At 40.9% G+C, this 20,519-nt stretch overlaps 2 protein-coding genes across 2 annotated transcripts in view; both read left to right on the plus strand.

Annotated features, from left to right (window-relative positions):
• Window positions 1–375: 375 nt before the first annotated feature.
• RAB9A (RAB9A, member RAS oncogene family) overlaps window positions 376–20,519 on the plus strand; it is a gene marked incomplete at its 5' end in the record, with an annotated part of 32,577 nt that continues 12,433 nt past the window's right edge. The window contains one exon of the mRNA XM_082304605.1: window positions 376–461. The remainder of the gene's footprint in view (window positions 462–20,519) is intronic.
• On the plus strand, window positions 380–16,541 carry TCEANC (transcription elongation factor A N-terminal and central domain containing). The gene is made up of 2 exons (XM_082304601.1): window positions 380–461; window positions 14,747–16,541. Exons 1-2 carry the CDS (start codon window positions 392–394, stop codon window positions 15,835–15,837), a joined length of 1,161 nt encoding a protein of 386 aa, XP_082160727.1. The 5' UTR covers window positions 380–391; the 3' UTR covers window positions 15,838–16,541.

Consider the following 20,519-nt stretch of genomic DNA (forward strand, 5'->3'; position numbering starts at 1 on the left):
CCGCACCGGGGGCAGGCCGCGCCCCGCACCGGGGCCCAGGGCAGCGTCCCGGCGCCCCCTCACCCCACGGCCGGCTCAGATGCCGGAGCGGAGCGATGCCCAGAAGGCAGCGGCAGCCTCGGCGGAAGCTGCGCCTTCGCACCTCAGGCTGCTTAGGGACGCGAGTTATTTCCCCGGCTGTTGCTTTCTCCCGGGTGCTTCTCAGCGCCGGTGCCGCTCCCGCCCACCGCGGGAGCCAGCGGGGCTGCCCGCGCTCTGAGGCGAGCGCCCGCCTCAGGCTCGCCGCCCGCAGCCGGGCGCTCCGCCGCCGGGGCTGGCAGGGAGCGGCGGGCCCAGGCCAGCGCGCAGCCGCTCGCCCCCGCAGTGCGGCCCGCCCCGCCCCCTCGCAGAGATGGCGGCGGCGCGGCCCGGTGCAGAGCGGGAAGAGTGCGGGAGGCGCCGCGTTGAGGCCCGCTGCCGAGGTAACGGCGCCGGCCGCGGAGTACAAGGGGGAGGGAGGGGTGGTAGCGGCGCTGTGTGTCTCGCCAGGGGCAGCCGGAGTGAGGCGCGCAGCTCCCGCCGCCTCGGTGACGGCGAGGGGACGCTTTCCCGTGCCCTGGCGCTGGGGGTGAGCGGTGCGGGGCTTCCCCGCAGCGCCATGAAACGGCGCCCCGCGGCCGGCGGGACCCCCCCGCGGCCCCGGCCCCCGGGAGGCCCACACCGCCCCGCTTCTCCCCAGGCCCGGTTTGCCCGGTAGCACGCTGGTAGCCCCGGCGCTGGCCGCGGGGGCCAAGGGGGAAGGGGTGCAGCTCCCGGAGGTGGGGGGCGTTGGTCGGTAGGTCCGTGCTTCTCCTTCTGCCTTGGGCGTGCCGGGAGCCTGGGGAGGGGCGACAGCTCGCCCCTAAGCAGTACAGCAGTGGATCAAAGTTACGCTAGACGGGCCTGAGGAGGTGTAGGAGGAACAGACCTGAGTAGGTTTCCATGACGGATTTGGAGGAGAACCACGGAGTTAGCGAGCCCGTGGCATTACTGAGTGGCGTTTCGGAGCACAGTGACTGTGGGAACTGGCCCACCCGTTTTATGGGGTGGCTGCCGGCAGGTCGCCACCCCGTGCCTCGGGCGGGTGTCGGAGCCGCAGGTTACGGTGGTGTGGGTCCGCTGCTGGTGGTGTCAGGCCAGCCCCAAGCCCCTTCCCGGCAAGCTGTCCTCTGCGGCTGGCTTCCAGGTCAGGCAAGCGTCAGCTGCTTTCAGACCAATACGTACAGCTGGGCTGCTTGTAGTTACCCTACTGATTTATATCATTTATATCATAAGCGGCTGTAATTCCCGCTCACAGAAGAGGCTGACCTTGAAAATTGCAGGATGGATATCTATGATGTTAGTGTTATGGGCATTTATTAGCTATTATATTGGTCTCCGTGCAGCATTGACATCTTGAGATAAGTCAAATGCTGGCATAAATATAGAAAGGAATTAGAGTTCACACTTTCCAATGCAGTATTGTTTTTAATAATTAAATATATAAAAGTCCGTTTCATTTCAAGTGTATTTCACATCTTATTTCAAGCAGTGCATCAGATGTCTTGGTCAAGACTCTCAAATGTTTAGATGCTGTGTACTTTCATGTTTAAGTATTCATGTTTTAGCAGAAGGAATTTTAGCAGACACTAGTAATATCTTACAAATATCCTTTTATTATATCATACGCTTTCTTTGTAGTGGAGTCAGGAACCTATGTGCTCTTCTGCATACAAAGGATTTATTTTTAAAGGGAAAAAGTTTTATCATTTTTCAATGGAAAACCTGTAAAAGAATGATAAAGCAATATCTAATGTAAGTACGTCCCTGACAGTGGAATGATAAATAGAAAGAGTATTGTGCTGAGGCTTAACTAGAAAATAAACATTACAGCAATAAAAAGTCTGTGTTCATCTGACAAATGATCAAAAACTCACAACAGTTCATAAAACATGTTTTTATTACTTACATGTTCCATTTTTATATTAATTTGTCAGCACAATTTGCCATAAAAAGACATTGCAGACTGAACATTTACTTGTGCTTGTAGTGTGCTGGAATTGAAGTCTTTGCTAGCTCTATATGAATAAGAATAATCTTTAAAGCTATTTTGTCAAGGAAATGTATTCAGGAAAAAGAATTACTTGTTCCTCTCCAAAGCAACTCGTATTTTGTTTCTGAAGTATTAAGTGAACAAATGTACTTTGAATAGATAAGTCTTAAGTACATTTTTATTTGTTGATTTAGGCTCCTATCTGCAAGCCAGTGGACTTCTGTGCCAATGCAGAAGCTTACTGAAAAGAGGATATGAGATCCACCTTAGGAAAGCTTTGTTTAGATTGAGGCTGTCCAGGTTTCAAATCAGTACATCTGCAAGAGGATATAAACAGTATTTATGGAGACTGAAAAATAAGTGGATGTGCAAGAATGTTAGATGAGATCTGTCACTTAAAAGCCCATTTTAAACCTGCAGCTCACAACAAGTTCTTCACTTCAGTAGGTTTAAAAAAACCCCACCCAATTAATTCTGCCTAGGTAAATGAACAAGAAATTCAAGAGGAAGTGGAGGAAAGTTCCGAAACCAAGCAGGAACATGAGAGGTAACATCATTATCATCATTATAGGTGAACAGGGAAAGTATTGTCAGTCTTTTACAGTTACAATAGAATGCTCAAAACTCTGATTTCTTCAAGGACTGGTCCTTGGAACCATGTTGTACATGGTAGTGTAACCTTTCTCTTTCAAAAAAGTAAACTCCTAATCATTTTGTTTGCGGAGTAAAGATAGGAACACTAGAGGCTTGCAGCCTTAAAAGAAATGCAGAACAGCTCCCAGTTTTTTACTTCTAAAAGCATTATACTGTATAAGCCAATCTCAATGTATTGGGGATGTTGAATTATGATTTCCCAGTGTTTGGAGCACGGCATTATGAATGCTTCTTGTGCACAGACATTGAGTAGAGGGAGCAGTCTAGCTGTCTGATACAATCCCAGTGGTGGAGAGAGAGTGCGCGCCCTTCATGAACTGGAACTTTTAGCATTACCTATGTAAGGCAATACAGTTAATGTATGTTGAAGAAACCAGCTTCCCCTTGGACGATGTCACAGCCTTGCTGGAATTATTTGACTGGTTTGCTGTCCTAAGTGATTGGAATTATGAATATGATCATTTGCATCCATCCAGATGAACAGTTTAGGAGACTAAACTGTGTTGAATTAAAGTAGTTAATTAATACACGATGACGCTAAGCTGCTTAAATCATATTGGTATCACCTGGTATGTTTCTTGAGTGAGGAGGAATGTTTATAGCATCCTCTTGCTGTGGGAAAATAGTGAAATAGTCTTCATATTGTCTTTCAAATTTAACAATAATAATTTCTTTTCATTTTAAAATGTTACTGTTGGAAAAACATGAATGTTAGGAAATGAAGCAATTGTTTCACGAAGTGCAAATAAAATAATTTCACACAGTGAAGTTTTGATTGGGTACTAAGGTAGGTGATGTTATAAGAATGGTATTAGCATTTTCCACTTGTCACAGGTTAAACTTTGCTCTTCGTGACAGAGGCATGTTGGGAAGATGCCAAATGTACTTCTAGCAAGCTTGGGTTTTTTATGCAGATGATAAGCTGTACTCTTTAGTTTGCAAGAGACTCTGTTAATTTATTATCACCAAAATTATTGTATGATTTGTGAAAAATTGTGTGCAGACCCCCAAAAAGCCTGAACCCCTTGATAAGCTTCACTCTAGCAGGTCAGCTTTATTAGTGCAAAATACAGATGTCACAGTCTGTGTCCCTGCCATAGCTAGGTAGCATTAATTCACGTCTGAATCATCTGCTTAAATTTCATTCAACACACTTCTTTTCCTATGTGTATTTGTCACTTGTGTCCAAAACAGTAATTCATATTTTGAAAATGTGTGTCAAAAGCCTAACTTTTGACCTGCTGGAAGCTCCAGCTAGTACCTCATACTGGCAAGTAGTGGAAAGGGGCTGAGAGCAAAGGTATTTCTCTGCTAGCTTTGATAAGGCTTTGTCATAAAAATTTGAAAAAACAGAGCGCCCTGTGGAAAATGTGTGTGTCCTTGTGCCCAAACTTGAAAGCATGATTTTGAATAAAGTTAGTTAATACTGAAAAATCATCTGGTTGTAAATTAGAAAAACCATGTAAGTGTTTCATTATGTGAAATGGTGCAGATTTTAAAGCAAATAGAAGCACACGTTATTTATACATAATTTCAAATGAAACTGTTAATGACAAATCTCTCTGGACTATATATACATTTTATTATTGCCCCGTTGAATCGTAATGTATTAGAATGTATTGTGAATCTGTATAGCTATCCTGTTGTGGAAGAGGTTAGCTAATACCTCCACTTGATACTTGCAACCTGTAACTTGTTAAAACTAAATTTTGTCTTTTTTTTTAACTCCTTAGAAGTATTTTATTAAAAAGGTCAATCATATCAATAGAAGTAAAGATTTCCAATCAGTAGAATAATGCATTACTTGTAAGATTTTCAGAGTTTAAGGTGCTTGTCTAACTCAGATAACCAGACAGTTCAGTAAAAAAATTCACATGGGTAAGGCAGACAAGATACAGGAAAAGCTAAAATATCTTCCAGTGAAAATAAGTTTAATTCTAAACTAAATTATTAAAAGAAACCATTAGCAAGGTAACATCTCTGCTGGGATGTGTGTGTCCACTGTCACATCAGGTGGAGCTCTTAGAACTCAAAACAGCTATAGCTGTTCAATATGTAAAGAATTTTCTCAGCTACTTTTTGCCAGGAGACAAGTCAGAGGTGTTATTCGTCTGGTGTAGCTGTAATATTTTGAGTGTTTTCCTGAGCTCCAGCTCATATACTGAGGTCAAACGAAGCCAGTGGCTAAGCAGTCTGATAAGGGCAACAGCTTTTCCTATCTCATTAAATCCATGCATGTTTGTTTGATCTTATTAGAAAGATGTGCTGACAACTCTACTTTGGGATTGATCCCTGAGGCTTGATAACTGCATTATTGTCATGGTTTAACCCCAGCCAGCAACTAAGCACCACACAGCCACTCGCTCAGTCTCCCCTGGTGGGATGGGGGAGAGAATCAGGAGAGTAAAAGTGAGAAAACTTGGGGGTTGAGATAAAGACAATTTAATAGCTAAAGCAAAAGCCATGCACACAAGCAAAGCAAAACAAGGAATTCATTCACTACTTCCCATCAGCAGGCAGGTGTTCGGCCATCTCCAGGAAAGCAGGGCTCCATCACGCGTAACGGTTACTTGGGAAGACAAACGCCATCACTCTGAATGTTCCCCCCTTCCTTCTTCTTCCCCCAGCTTTATATGCTGAGCATGACGTCCTATGGTGTGGGACATCCCTTTGGTCAGTTGGGGTCAGCTGTCCCAGCTGTGTCCCCTCCCAGCTTCTTGTGCACCCCCAACCTTCTCGCTGGTGGGGTGAGATGAGGAGCAGAAAAGGCCTTGACTCTGTGTAAGCACTGCTCAGCAGTAACTAAAACATCCCTGTGTTACCAACACTGTTTATAGCACAAATCCAAAACATAGCCCATGCTAGCTACTATGAAGAAAATTAGCTCTATCCCAGCCAAAACCAGCAAAATTTTGCAGTCTGTTGATTTTTTAAAAATTTTTTTAAAGGAAATAAGAATTCTGTTTTAATTAAAAATGGGGGTTCTAGGAGAAGCAACTCCACATCAGGATTAAAAATTTGCCTTGTAAAAGAGGCTACTGTGTGCATCCTCACATGAATGTGATGCCCTCTCTCCCCTACAAACTCCCTCTCTTGGGAAGAAAGCTGTAGGAGAATGGTTCCAGGGAGAGAAACACAGGATAGAGACAATATAGCTCCAGATTAGTTAAGAGTGCTGTAGTTCAAGCAGTCACTGATGTTACAGACGCAGAACAAAGCTATCGTGCTATCAGACTACTTTCCATTATGCACATACTCTTTCACAGATGGCGTCCTGGAAAATTTCTTGAAACAATATTCTATGTAGTATTCTTAATTTTCCTTTTCTTGTTCACTGTGGCTCTATTCCGTTGTGTGCAGAAGAATAAAAGATGCATTTTGCCTCTGGCACTGCAGTGACAGCATTCTGCAAGTGAAATAGAGGTTTTTGGGGAATGGTTTTGCAATAATCCTGAACTCATGTACTCTGCTGCTTCTGGATCTTTGACCAAGAGATGACTCTGTTGGTCAGTGAGGTGTCAGTGGTCATGGACATCTGGCAATAGTACTGTTGTATTGTCTCAGTTATTATTGTATAAACTTAGATTTATTCATGTGGCTATTCTTCGAAGATGACTTTCTGTATAGTTCAGAAATTTTTAGGGGTGGGAGGCAGTCCTGCTGAAAGGCAGGAAGAGCTCTGATTTTTGCCAAGATGAAATAAAAGCCCCTGAAAAATGATTTCTTGGTGACATCTTTGATAACCGCTCTCCCACTGTAGATAGGGTGAAGGAACGTTTTTGAGTCTGGAGGCTGGCTGTGAGAATTCTCTGATTTCCTCTTAGGCTCTGAGTTTAAAATAGCATTTGATCATTTTCATTGTTCGTATGCAATTTAGGTTGCCAAAAGCAAGAAATCTGGTGTTTCTAGGACTGTGCTGTGCACCATCTCTGCTATAGCATTAACCACATTTTTGGCAGAAAATTTATTACACCGCTAGGAGTACTTGGCTGTGGTCTGGATTTTCTTCTGATTACATGAAATTCCTTGGAGAAAAAAATCATCTGCATCCAAGGTTGGGATGAGGGAGAAGAGGACTGGTGTTCAGCCTTCTCTACCCTTCCAAGACATTCATCCACACTTACTTGGATGCATTCTGAGTTCTTCTTGGCTTATCAGTGGGAGTTAGCTGTGCTAAGGCAAAATAGACTATGGCTTTGAACCGGATAAGGCATACAGCAGAGACAAGGCATCTACCCCAAGTGGTTTTGGAGGGGGCAGTGTTTTTCCTAGGGGCTGGCTTTGTAATTAGCAGCCAGTGTCTCAGGCTGGGGTTTTTTGTTTATTTGTTTGTTTCCTCCTGTTTAGCCATTTTACTGTTTAAAAAAGTTCTGATTCAACTTGGTATCATTACAGGATGACCATATTTTAAACCTGAGGTAGCCTGATCTTTTTTCCTTAGGAGCAAACTGACTTACAAGATTTTTATTTATCACCATCATTTATTCTTGTACGCACAAGCGACTCATTATACCATGCAGTCCATGTGAGAGTTTCTGATGATTTGGCAAGAAAGTACCTCATCAGCACAGCATTAGAGTCTTACTGTAGATAGGAGTCAATCCCTACCTTGTAACCTTCAATAGACACTTGGAATTCAAACGGATGTACTCATGCATTGCTAAAGATAAGCAGGATGGAAATGCCTTGTGTAGTTGTAGGAGGGATGAGGATGTTTATTTTATACTGCACAAAACTGTGATACTATCATTTGTACTTTTGTTCTTGCATCTCTACAATAACAAAAATGCATGATTCATAAGAAAAAAAATCCTTTTTCTTGGATTTCTTACCTCTTGGAACTGGGAAGACGGCAGAACAATGCTGACTGAGTACAATTCAGTTAATTTTACAAATATTTGTTCAGCAGCATTTGCCAAATAGCATTAAATCAGGTAGAAAAGTGGTCAAATTCCAAATTTAAAAAATGTTGAATGAAAGATCAATGTACAGGACAATGATTGGATAAGGGATGCACCCTTTCCCTCCTGTCTGTATCTCAGTACCTTTGAACTTACAGGGTTTGGTTGCCAAATTTAGGCAAATAGGTACCCTAAAAATGTGAAGTCTCCTAAAGGTCATAGGGAAAATGTTTTATCTTTTTTCTTAAGAGGCTGGAGTTTCTCATGCACATTTCACAAGACTCCATGCGTTTGCTATGTTACAGCTCCCTCATGTGGTAAAATAATTTCCCATTTGGAATTGCAGCTTGGTTTCTGTGAAACACTTACTTTCTCTTCAGAAAGTTTTGAGGCTTCCCCCAACTTCCTCTTTGTTCTTTTTTTTTTTCTTTTTTTTTTTTCCCCTCCTCAAATGTTGAACATTATGAACAGCTGCTTAGGACTGTGGGGTTATCGGAGAAGTACAGCTGTGGGTTAAAGGGTTATGATCGTGGTTTTCATTCCTTAGCTGACCTAATGAACCAGCTTGGGCAGGTTATTTCACCCTATAAGCCTCACCTTTGTCGTGTGAGAATCAGTGATTTTGCTTATCTGACATAGCAGAAAACTCAAAAATCCCTTATCAGTGGGCAGTCAGAGATCTGGCAGCTGTCTCAAGTATCACAGACTTCCACTGTTATTTCTACAAAGTAACAAAGTAAACAAAATGACGTCCTGTACCTGGAGGTTTTGCCATCATTCCACAAACAGCAAAACCCTGATTTACAGCAGAAACATCAGAGTTCAAGGAATAGGAGTCTGAGCACGAAAGAGCTCAGGCTTGCTATACTTAGGTTCCCAGTGAACTTTGGCTAGAAAATACCTTCCAGTATTACCACTGCATCAGTAATTTCTTGTTTCTCCCTATAAGAACATGAAAAACATGTTTTCTACAGTTGTCTGAGGAAATCATGTTGTGCCTTGATTAGAGAAGCAGAAGAGGTCTTTGACATCCAGACTTAATATGAAATGCTATGCAAGATTCCCAGTATTAAAGAAGAGCTCTGCCTCATCCTTTGAAGGAAGCCAGCAGTAGTAAAACTAACCATTTTGTAACCTTATGTGTTCTTTGTAAGTTCAGGAATCTCTGTTTAATTTCTGATCCTGTAAAATAATGGTCTCTATCAACCTTGGTGATAAATCCAGTCCTTGCTTGACTTATAGGGCAACAAACACGCAAACAACTTTTTCTTTTTTCACAACACTGCATTTTAATTTGGAAGCTGAGATGAAATTTATGATTGAGTAGTTAGCATAGTATTTCAGATGTATGCATTACTTTTCATCTTGAAGGATCTTAAAATCCTTTGTAAACCAGGTACACACAACAAAGCCAGTGGCATTCCAAGAATGCTTTCCCCGCAGAAACCTCTCTATTGTCACTGATAAAGATGTTTATTAGCTTTATTTAGTAGTTTCTCTGATGGCTGTTTCTTGTGCTTCTGCCAGTTACTAGTGAATATCCCACTCCATTGAAGTAGATAATTATAGATTTGGTTCTGTTCTTCTCATGTATTTTTGGTGACTTATTTTTTCTGTTACTGTTACCTAGCTTTGCTTAATAAGTTTGAAGGGAGTCACTCAGTCTTACCTCTTTGCTATATGTTGTACATGTTGAGGAAAGCATTCCCTTAGAAGTGATTGTTTTGACTTAAATGTGAGTAGTCTGTTAGGTGGTTGAATTTCCAAAATTATTTTAAAATCATTGTTCATATTTTGATGTCCATATTCTGTTTTCAGTTTGCTTATTTAACTGCCATAACATCTATGTACTTGAATTTAATGTTGCATAAACTTGAAAAAGTCAATGCATGACTAAGACGACCTTAAAATTTCTAATAATTTAATTTATTGCCTTAGCGCACATGTGGAAAAAGTCCTAAGGTAGGACATATATGCTGCATTTAATCTAATCTAAACCAGCCTTTTATATATCTGGAAGAGAGTTTAAAAAAAAACAAACCAGGTTATCTTAGATCTACCTATTAGAAAAAAAGCATCTTAGTCTGGGGTGATGAGTTAGCGTATGCCAGCTCTGTCTCAGTAGCTGTAGGTGTCTGGTAAGTGTAACATAGTTCACTGTGAGTGTGTGGCAGAATGGCTTCGTTCTTGCTGCAGATGCCAACGCGTGGGCTCCAGCTCCCCTCGGAGGCTTTGTGTTAGTCACCCCAGCTACCGATGCCCTCTCATAGCTGTGGAGCCGAAGGAGTCTTTTTCAGCCATAAAATTTTCTTGTGTGAGATTGGCCACAGAAATGGGCATGTCTTCACCTTGCCACTCTGGTGGGCTGCCTGGGGTCAGGTGGATAACCATGAGCAAGGACCACTACCATAAAGCAGATGATATCCATGGAATTTATGCACCATTTCTTATGTACGGATCCTCACCCTGCAGTATTAGAGAGGAAAATTTCTATGAAGCATAGTCCTCAATGAAAGATCAAAATACCTCACCTTTGTTGCAGGGTAAAAGTGTATGCATGGACAAACTATCAGCAGAGCACTTTGTGTGTAGTAATTTCTTTGCATGTCCATAGTCCTGTATACTAAATATTGAGAATTCATGAAGTCATCTTTCATTTGAATAAGTCTATTTTATGGTATGTGTAGCATAATACAATACATGCATAGATAGGTACAAGAACTGAAGAAAATTACATTTGAAGTGGAGTACGTTGGAAGGAGCAGAACTGATTCTAAGGCATAGGGCAATCATACTGGTTGAGCATATAACTGTCACCAGCTCTGCCCTAGATTGCATGAAAAACAGTAAATGCCAGCAGATCATAATTTTTTAATGTCAGCTACTTAGTGTTTGGGAGACAGGGAACTGTCCTGCTGTAGTGATGGCTGCCCTACATACAAAAACACCTCTTTCAACCTGAAAATTCAACATGAAGTTCAACAAGGCCAAGTGCAAGGTCCTGCACCTGGGTTGGGGCAATCCCAAGCACAACTACAGGCTGGGCAAAGAATGGATGGAGAGCAGCCCTGAGGGGAAGGACTTGGGGGTGTTGGTTGATGAGGCTCAACATGAGCTGGCAATGTGCACTTGCAGCCCAGAAAGCCAACCGTATCCTGGGCCGCATCAAAAGAAGCATGACCAGCAGGTCGAGAGAGGTGATTCTGCCCCTCTACTCTGCCCTGGTGAGACCCCACCTGGAGTATTGCATAACCACTCTGGGGTTCCCAGCACAAGAAAGACATGGACCTGTTGGACTGGGTCCAGAGGAGGGCCATGAAGATGATCAGGGGGCTGGAGCACCTCCTCTGTGCAGACAGGCTGAGAGAGTTGGGGTTGTTCAGCCTGGAGAAGAGAAGGCTGCGGGGAGACCTTATAGCAGCCTTCCAGTACCTGAAAAGGGCTTACAAGAAAGCTGGAGAGGGACTTTTTAGTAGGGCACATAGTGATAGGACAAGGGGTAATGGCTTTAAACTGAAAGAGGGTAGATTTAGATTAGATATAAGGATGAAATTCTTTACTGTGAGGATGGTGAGGCACTGGAACAGGTCGCCCAGAAAAGTTGTGGAAGGAAGTGTTGAAGGCCAGGTTAGATGGGGCTTTGAGCAACCTGGTCTAGTGGAAGGTGTCCCTGCCCATGGCAGGGCGTTGGAACTAGGTGGTCTTCAATGTCCCTTCCAACCCAAACCATTCATCCTATGATTCTATGATTCTTTCCGCTCTCCCAGCCTTTGCACGTTCCTGCAACAGAACAGATGAGTGAGGATGCAATTATATGTGCTTTTCGGTATGACGATACATACAGTTCAACTTAAGTATTTGAAACATGCATCCTGTTTCTTTGATTCTGAAACTTCTTGAGTAGTAAATCAGTTTCTGTAATAGCCATTATTGAGGTTTCGCAGGACTTCAAAATGTCAGACAAGAATGAGCTGTTTAAATACAGGTTAAGTGAATGCAGAGATCAGGTTGGTCTGTGGTTCAGGATTATAGAAACAGATGAAGGTTTATGCTCTCTGTCCTTTTCTTTTGTGGAGCTCTGAGGCCCTACCTAAAGTGTGAACTTATTTCTGTCATGCATAAAACAAGTTAGCTGGGCTGATGGTCATCGAAAGCAATGGAGTATGCAAATCACCCAGCTGTATCACTTCTCCCTCCTCTCCCCCCATTCTCAGGAGATTTCATCATGGAGACAGTGATGGTGCAAGAAATCTGCTTATGAGTTTCTTCAAACGTGACGTGTAGCTAGCCTTGTATCAGTCTCCATCAGTCAGATGACTTTCTAGAGTAGAATCAGGATGTATGCAACTTCAGACAAAACACTGGTTTTGTGCACTAATTTAGAAGACTAACTCCTAAGAAAGAGGAACACTTAACACTCACAACACACCATTCAATTCTGCATTCTACATTTAATTCTCCTTTTCAGCAGACAGGAGAATAGTGTTAGTAGTAATTAACTCTTTTTCTTTGTAAATTTGCACATAGCAATGCAGTGCACATTTTTTGGTCAAAGGGCTTGATAAAAAGAAATCAAAAGGAAATCTTACTCAAGCCATGGGACTGCATTCTGAAGCCCCCTTTTTCTTTTCATTTAACACATGAGAATATATGGGAGCATGCTTTAATAATGCTACAGCTGTAAGAAAATAGGTATGGTTTAGGATATAGAGGGATGTGTCTTTAACTTTTAAGAATTTCCAAAAATAGGAGTTTGTAGATGTCACCGTTTTGAAACTGTTTTGCAGGTGTCACTATTTTTGAGCTGCCCTGCCTTCATACTACACCAAACTGTAGTTTGTATGTAGTATCATACTATACCAAACTGTAGTGTGATGCCAGAGCTAGCAAGGGAAAGGGCAGTGTTGGGGACCTCAGCTGAAAGTTTACTAGTCCGACTTGCCTCTCCGTTAGCAGCTATAATGAAAACTTTTGGAAGAGAGATAACATGATCTCTTGCATAGCAAGTGAAAGGTTGAGGGTCCTGTAGGAACCAGAATGGCATTTCAGGCTTAAGATCCACTGAGCTATGTCAGGCTCACTTACTTAAACTTGCTGCAGAGTAGCCCCAAACCTGCGCTTTGCAGCTCCCAGTCAAATATGTTCAGCTACTTACTGTTTAGTAATTGAAGAAATCCCTAATATCAAGTTATGGTGGCATATAAAAGTTCCTCAGAAGGCCTGAAAACTCTGACCTTTCCACCAGGTGCTTGAAAAAGTCATTCAGGTCAGTGGGTTTTGGTCAGATACCATGCCCACATTAGCTGGTTAATTTTATTCTTTTGAAGGAACAAAGGCTTGAAGAAGAAGTCTGAAATGAAAAAAACAATTCACAGGTATCTCATCTGTCTGCTGTAAAAGTTAATATTAACTAAAACAATGTGAGTGTGCAAGTTTTCTTAAACTTTCTAACTTTTTATGTTTTATGGGTCATTCTTAATGCATATATTTAATTTCTGTCTGTGTCAATGATTCTCCATTGTACAGGCTACAACATATACCTGACAGTGGCAAAACCAAACAAATTTTTGAAAAGCATAGGTGCGCTACACATTGCTCTCTACTCCAAATTAGTCTTCTAATGCCAAAACATATAGATTTGATTTTAACTAAAGGGTTTGTTATGAGAAACCAAGTGGAAACCTGCAGATTTTATTAAAAACAAAAGCACAGCTAGCCAAACATCTCAGCATTAATTATAAGGATTTGTGAAAAAAATCGTGGTAAGTTAGGGTATAGTTGCAGGAATGACTGAGTTAAAAAAATCAAACAAACAAACAAAAAACCCCAAACCCAAACAAAAAACAAACCCAAAAAACCAACCAAACACACAACCCCCAAAACCAGCAACCAAAAAAGCACCTTAGAATGTGGATTTTTCTATTATTTGAACTTTGATTTTTCTATTATTCTGTATCATTGCAACTTGTACTGAGTTCATTTGTAGTCAGATGCTTGGAAACTGTGAAAAATGGAAAAAGAAATTTACAGGTTCCCAAAAGTTGAGACATAAGTTAGTTTTTCTGAGAAGGGTTATTTTGCATATGCATTTTGGAAAGGTGACAGCAATGATCTCCCTGGGTTTGGAGTCTTGCGGTAAACTTCCATGTCATTGTAACTTTCAGATTAAATTAGTGCAGTATTTACTTACAAATCTGTCTTTGGAGGTTATCAGGGAGCTATTACAGAATGTATTCAACAGTGTGAGATCAGTATGTTATTCAAATACCTGTTATAGCAGAAGGTCACAGATATGGTGTTTAATAGACTTTAAATTTCTGTGATAGAAAAACAAACTGATTTTCTGAAAACAGCATTCTTATGAAATTCAATTTGTTGCCACCAATACTGTAAAAACCCTACTAATATTTTTATTGTTTCTCTGCACGTGTGAGGAGGGGGAAATACGTTGCCTATAAAACCTTTTTATTTTTTGGAAAGCGTGTCATTTGATAACAATGTCTAGATTTTAAACATCAATGGGTGATCATCTGGTGCTTTTGGTGAAAAATGCTGAATTTCAGAACTCGTTGCTTCTTGGTAGTCCAGTGGTACTGGAGTCTACTATTGCGCAAACACTGCAAAGTCTACCTGTAATTTCATACAGCAGAGTGGCTGTGTAGTTACCTACCTTCTTGTAGTAGTTGAGAATCTCCCTGTGAACTTCTGTTGTGACGTGCATGCATAGAAAAACCAAGTACGACAAACACTTTTATTATGCTAGTAGTGTCTTTCTTTGTTGTGTGGCTTTTGGCAAGAGACTGTGCTTTTCCTTAAAAATTAGTGTCATACCCTACTTTTTAAATTGTTAACCCTACCCCAGCAGAAGTCCCTGTGGGCTCTCCTTTCTGCCAGTATTTTCCTTGCATGAGTTAGACTAGCATGCCCACTTGCATTTTTCCAGGACCCAGGCTCCTCTGCATTTTGCATTTGCTCCACTAACTCTACTGTACACCATTTCAAGAAAAAGCTGGCAAAACCAGTGATGTATACAAATAAAATAGTGTAAAATAACAGAAAATAAAAAGAAAACCTTGTGAGAATATACAGAAAATGAATTAATGTAATAACTGCAATATGATAAACATCTTTTCACTTTCAGATTTAAATATGTCTGACCAGAAAAATATTGTACACAGAGCCCATTGTATTGAAAAGCTACTGTCTGAGAACAATTTTCAAGATATTGAGAATCACCTTAAAGAACTTGAAGATGTTGATATGACTGTAGAATACCTTCAGGGGACAGAAGTTGCCAAGGCTGTATACAGAGTACTCAAGACCTGCCCTTCAGTAGAGTTGAAAAAGAAGGCAAAGCAGTTATTATCAAGGTGGAAAGCACTTTACAAGAATAACTGTGTTCAGTCAATGCAAGTTAAAAAGTCAGTTTCTGTGTATGTGAAAGAGGAAATTGAACATCTCGGTGTGGTTCCTAGAGGGCAGTCACTGTCTGAAGGACCATGTCAGCAGGAGGCATTAGATGCTACTAGTTCTAAAATTTTGGTCCCGTTGCAGACTGTTAAAAATGTGGTATGTAACGACGCAGAAGGCAGCATGAATCAGCTTTCTTCTTTTGAGGAACAACACACTGATAATGAAGATTCTAAACCTCTTGTTAACGAAGCAAGTCTGCAGCAGGATCCGATGAAAGCTCTGAGGTGTAAATGTACGGATCTTCTTTATAAAGCTTTGACTGGTTCTGCCAAAGACGAAGAAGAAACTCATAAATGGCTAGAGCTATCTAAAGAAATCGAAGAGCATGTTTTTGCTCTTCATGCTAAAAATGACAAAAAGTATAAAAATTGCATCAGAAGCAAAATCTCTAACCTGAAGAACCCTAAAAGTTGTCACTTAAAACATAACCTTTTTTCAGGGACGTTGAGTCCAAAGGCTTTTGCTGAGATGACAGTGATGGAAATGGCCAGCGATGAACTGAAACAGCTCAGGGCCCTGTACACAGAATCATCTGTTCAGGAACATCAGCTTCCACAAGTTATTAATGGCACACAGACAAACAAGATAAAGTGTAGGCGCTGTGAAAAATTTGATTGTACTGTCACTATGATCGCCAGAGGAACTCTCTTTCTTCCAGGTTGGGTGCGAAACACAAATCCAGATGAACAAATGTTGACCTACGTTATTTGTAATGAATGTGGAGAACAGTGGTATCACAGCAGATGGATTTGTTTGTAACGCTGTCCCTCTTTAGTAAGTGGTTTAGAAACAGATATGAGAAGGTATCTTTGTTGAAACTGTGTAATTTAAATTTTTGTATTGTTATTATGTAGATGCTGCCACTAAAAAGTGCAAAATCAGTTTTAAAAAACGGCTAAGTTATATTTGAAGATGACTTGAATAAATCTATGTGTTTTTAAGTAATGTCAATATGTAAAGAAATAAAAGAAAAAAGGGAAAAAATGGTAACACTGTATCTGAGAGAGGAATATTCACTAGTAAATCCATTAAAAATATTCCAAGTGCTGCAGGATTTTTTCCTCAAGGTACTGTGTACTTGGAATTTTCATTATCTTCATCAGGAGTTCTTTTACAGAACATAAGTTTCATTTACAGTAAACAAACTGTTTCCAAATCTGCAGTTCACATACTTGCGTGCATTGCAGAATGTTCAGCATGGATTCACTCCTTAATTAAATCACTTTTTGCAAGTAAGTCTTAGATTATTAAGTTGGTTTGAGAGGTAATGTCAAAAAGGAAAAAAGGAATGAAAAATAGCGTGTAAAAGGGGGAGAAGGCAGCTAGCAAATGAAAGCAAAAATGAAATTCTGTTTTAGCTTTTTGCAGCTATTGGGAGGAAAATAGAACTTGTGACAGTCTATCAGTTTGCAGTTCAGATTTGCAATGTAAGATGATGTGTCCTGCAACTGTTAAGAAATTCATGCAGGATCAGACAGTCGTTCATTTCAGAAAATTATGTAAATACATTATTAAATTTATTTTTATTTAATAAAGGCATGAAGTCAATAGGCGTTAATCACTTCCTGAATGGATATCCTCTCTTGAACTGAGATGTCTGTCCTGAACTGAGCAAATTAATGTTTTTATATAGTGCAGTTTACTCAGAAAAAATGAATAGGAGGAGATCTCATAGCTAAAGTTTTTATACATGTTTTTGTTCCAGAATCAACAGGATTCCCTCTGGCTGTATACCAGAAGCATTTATTTATCAAAACATATCACCTTAGCATTCTGCTCACTCAAGTAATAGCCCTGGGTGTTTGGTTTTTTTTCCTGGAAAACTTAAAATTACTTCAAAATCAGCTATCTGAATACTTTGAATGGAGTATATATCAGAAGTCAGGGATGTTTCTTTTCTGAACTGGGAGAACCACCTGAGTCTGGGTTTCTTTCACAGCTGTCTGTTGGTCTGTACAAGACTATGTTCATGCTGTGTGTCCCTATTTTGGTTTGTTCACTGCTTTTGAGTTACTGTAAATGCTTAAATGAGAGGAAACGGGTCTTGCATTGAGTCCTAATTTCCTGAGCACACGAATGTGTCAACTTATGGACCTGAGGAAATGCAGTGAAGAATAAGTCTGCCCTGCCTGAGAAGCTAGGTTCTTGCAGCAAAGCAATAGTACCGTTGGGAAGCATAACCTTCATAATGAGTTTCCTTGTTGGAGTACGGACGAGATGGTGAAATGGGTCAATAAATTGTTAAAGTCATGCTTTAGGCACAGAGGAAAGTGTTTTGTTTCACCCTATTGTATAAACACAATAAACCCGCATACTTGGCATTAATGGAGATATCTTTTACAAACACACAACAGGCATTTTGCAATTCAAGGCTAAAATGCATCAGCTGAGCAGAAGAAACCTGGTGAGTATTTGCTGGAGGAATTAAGGACAGTTCTGTAACACAGCGGAGGCTGGTCAGCTTCTCTGGGCTAAGGCACTGCCTGGAGCATGGCCTGCCAGAGAAAGGAGTTAGGGGCATGAGATGAGAAAATAGCTGTTGGTGAACTAAAAGCCAGCCAGGACTAAAAACGTAAGATAGGCTTTTATCTGTATATGGTGAAAACGGTGTGTAACCTGGTGTTACAAAGAGACACTTGCTATTATTCTACTGAAAAAAAACCCCAAGAAAAATCTTTTCCATTCTGTGAAGTGTTAACAGTTGACATTAAGTGGTGTGATTTACTGTGGCATTACCTAGCTTTTTATCATGTGAAAATATGTGTTTTAGTGGAATTGCACTGATGTAAAACAAATTTTAAAGCATTAGGCCAGACCCCCAGTGTTCAACTGTGTAACCACTCAGTATCTGACCTTCCTTTCCAGCCCTTTCCCATGCGCTGGAATTGATGCTTACAAGTAGTCCTGCTTGTTTAAGTGGAAGTACTTCTGTGCAAAGTATTATTTTTAGCTTTCAATAAAACCATAGGAAAGCAAACACTTCTGTGTTACTGCTTCACAGTAAGCACAGAGTTGTGTGCTGTCGTTTTGGAGGTCATGGTCCCGCTGAAGAGATCTGTAGGCCAGTACCGTGCTGTGTCAGAACACCGTGTAGCAGGAGACCTTATTTTAGCTGTGAACAATGGACACTTGTAAATAATTTCTGTCTGCAGATGGTTTTGAAGCCATTTCAGTAATGGACAGCTCATCCAAGTTTTGTCTTGGTGAAGGGAAATGTTACAAGGCATGGACGGTGTTTTTGACAGAATATATTCCAAGGGTAAAATTTGTAGGCATAATACTGACCACATTTGTGACATAATGTGTAATACCATTTCCTTTTGAACTACCCATCACTAAATGTGTAGTGCTAAGCTATATGCCCCAACATGACTAGGATTTTCTACAGATCCGTATTTACCGAGCAGCTAAGAAAACGTAAACAGCGGATACCTTAAAACTTTTTCAAATCATTGAGGCAAGGCTGCCTTGCTGTGGATCTGAGTGAGCTGCACCTGCAGCAGCAAGAGGGTCATCTGATTTTAGCCTTTCACATCTTGCCCTTTCTTCTAAGATGTGGAAATAATAAAATCCGGTTACTAACAACTGCAGTTAGAGCTTATGGTATAGAAATGACTGCCAGTAACTACAAAGAGTCAAAAAATGGATTATAACCATGCCCCTTTTACAAGTACTCCTTAACTTTCTTCTGTCCGCTTCAAACCGAAAGCAGGGAGAACTCTTAGGGCAAGTCCTTGGTACCCTCACAGTTGTAAACTCAGCATTTTAAAGTAGTTTTCCATGGTAATACATTGTGAGCAGGCATTCCTCCATTGCCTGCCTTCCCAATAACAATTGAATGTGAGAGCTGGCTTGGTAACACGTCCAGTTAAAGCTGGACATTAAAAGAGGAGAATATATTTGTAAATTTTGTGAGATCCAGTAATCATGAAAAGAATTCCTGTTCCTATTGAAAGAGACGGAGCCCTTACCTTTATTCAGGAGTTACCTAGTCTGAGCTGCTAGCTGCTGGTTCCACACACACGCAGTTGCTAGGTTGTTAGCATTACCTAAAAGCCAGGCAGTAAATACGCTCCTGCTTGCGTGTCCAGATAATAGTCCGGGACAAGGAGGAGATCTGGGAATACTGGCAGAAAGGAGCAGCAAGCATTGGGAGCAGGGAGAGTGAACTGGGCACATTGTAAGTGTGCTGAGGACACAAATCTGTAAGAAATGAGGCTTTTTTGTTCCAGGGCTGGTGAAAAAGCTCATCTAGGTTCAGTTTCACTTTATGCCTGGTTCATGCTGATAAACACGCTGCCCACAACTTCGCATTTAACAGTTAGTGAAACTGTATGCAAAATCATGAATTATTGTGTTACCTTCTTGATCATCTTATGCCATTGGTTATTTTTACCTAACACAGTTCTTTACCACGTTGTCCATCTTTCCATCTGTGCTTGTATCCAGCCCTCGTTACCTGAAAGGTTTAGTAGAAAGCAGATGTCGTGTAGTGTCATGTGCCACTATATATCAGAATACTGTACAGACATGAAGTGCCAAGTGTGAGAGACGGTCATTCAAGTAAATCATTGCTCTTACTTAAAAAGGTGTGGTCATAGTTTCACTAAGCAAAGTACTGCTCCAGGCCGCAGTTTGTCAATAGGTTATGTTGTCCCTGCCCAGATTGTGTAACTGTGCAGCCTTAAAATGTTTGACTGGATAAGATTGTATGCCTTGGCTCAAAATGGCTCTAAAAAGTCGACCTGCAACTACACAGCGTGTGCGCCAGCAGGAGGGTCTAGATTACTGGACTACAGGGAGTATCAGAGTCCAGAAACAAGAATAAAAGGAAAGCTTTGAAAAATGAGATTCTTTCATGTTGTTGAAGTCGTCTTTTTTCAGTTTGTTCCAGATGGGAAAAAGATCTCTTAACTTTTTTAAGCAGAGACAATTAATTTTGGTACGATGTTTAGCATATCCATGATGCTACTCCACAAAGGAGCATGATATTAGAGGTGATCCACACAGACAGAGGACAAATGTATGCTGAACAAGGCTAAAGTCTGTATTTGTTTTCACTGGGTTTTCCAGAGATGCTGTAAATTCAGCTGCTTCTTGAATCCTATGATTTAATAGTAGCAATAAGGTCTTAAATGTGGATTGCACTCAAAGCTCAAGCAGCCTGTAGCTGCAGAACTTGTAATACGTGTCTTAAGAAGATGACAGCTAAATTAACAATTAATTTCTCACAACTTTCAATGTAAAAGCAAAAGCAAAGATACTATGCTGAGAAGTGCTCCATTAATTGGAGTCGATGTTGCCCCCTTAACACCAGTGACAAAACTCCTGGTTCCTGGAGATCCACTGCCAGATCCATTTCATTTCGTTTTGTTGAGAGCCTTCTCTATCTCCCTCATAACCCTCTTACTGTAGCACTTTTCAGGGAAGTAGTGGGCTGC

Source organism: Platalea leucorodia, assembly GCF_965183815.1.
Source record: "Platalea leucorodia genome assembly, chromosome: 2".
Lineage (NCBI taxonomy): Eukaryota > Metazoa > Chordata > Aves > Pelecaniformes > Threskiornithidae > Platalea > Platalea leucorodia.

Bases quoted from the DNA above. Each gene is read 5' to 3' on its own strand.
- TCEANC (XM_082304601.1), top strand. From the start codon at position 392: ATGGCGGCGGCGCGGCCCGGTGCAGAGCGGGAAGAGTGCGGGAGGCGC. The intron at 462-14,746 runs GTAACGGCGCCG...TTTCACTTTCAG, and splicing joins CGTTGAGGCCCGCTGCCGAG to ATTTAAATATGTCTGACCAG.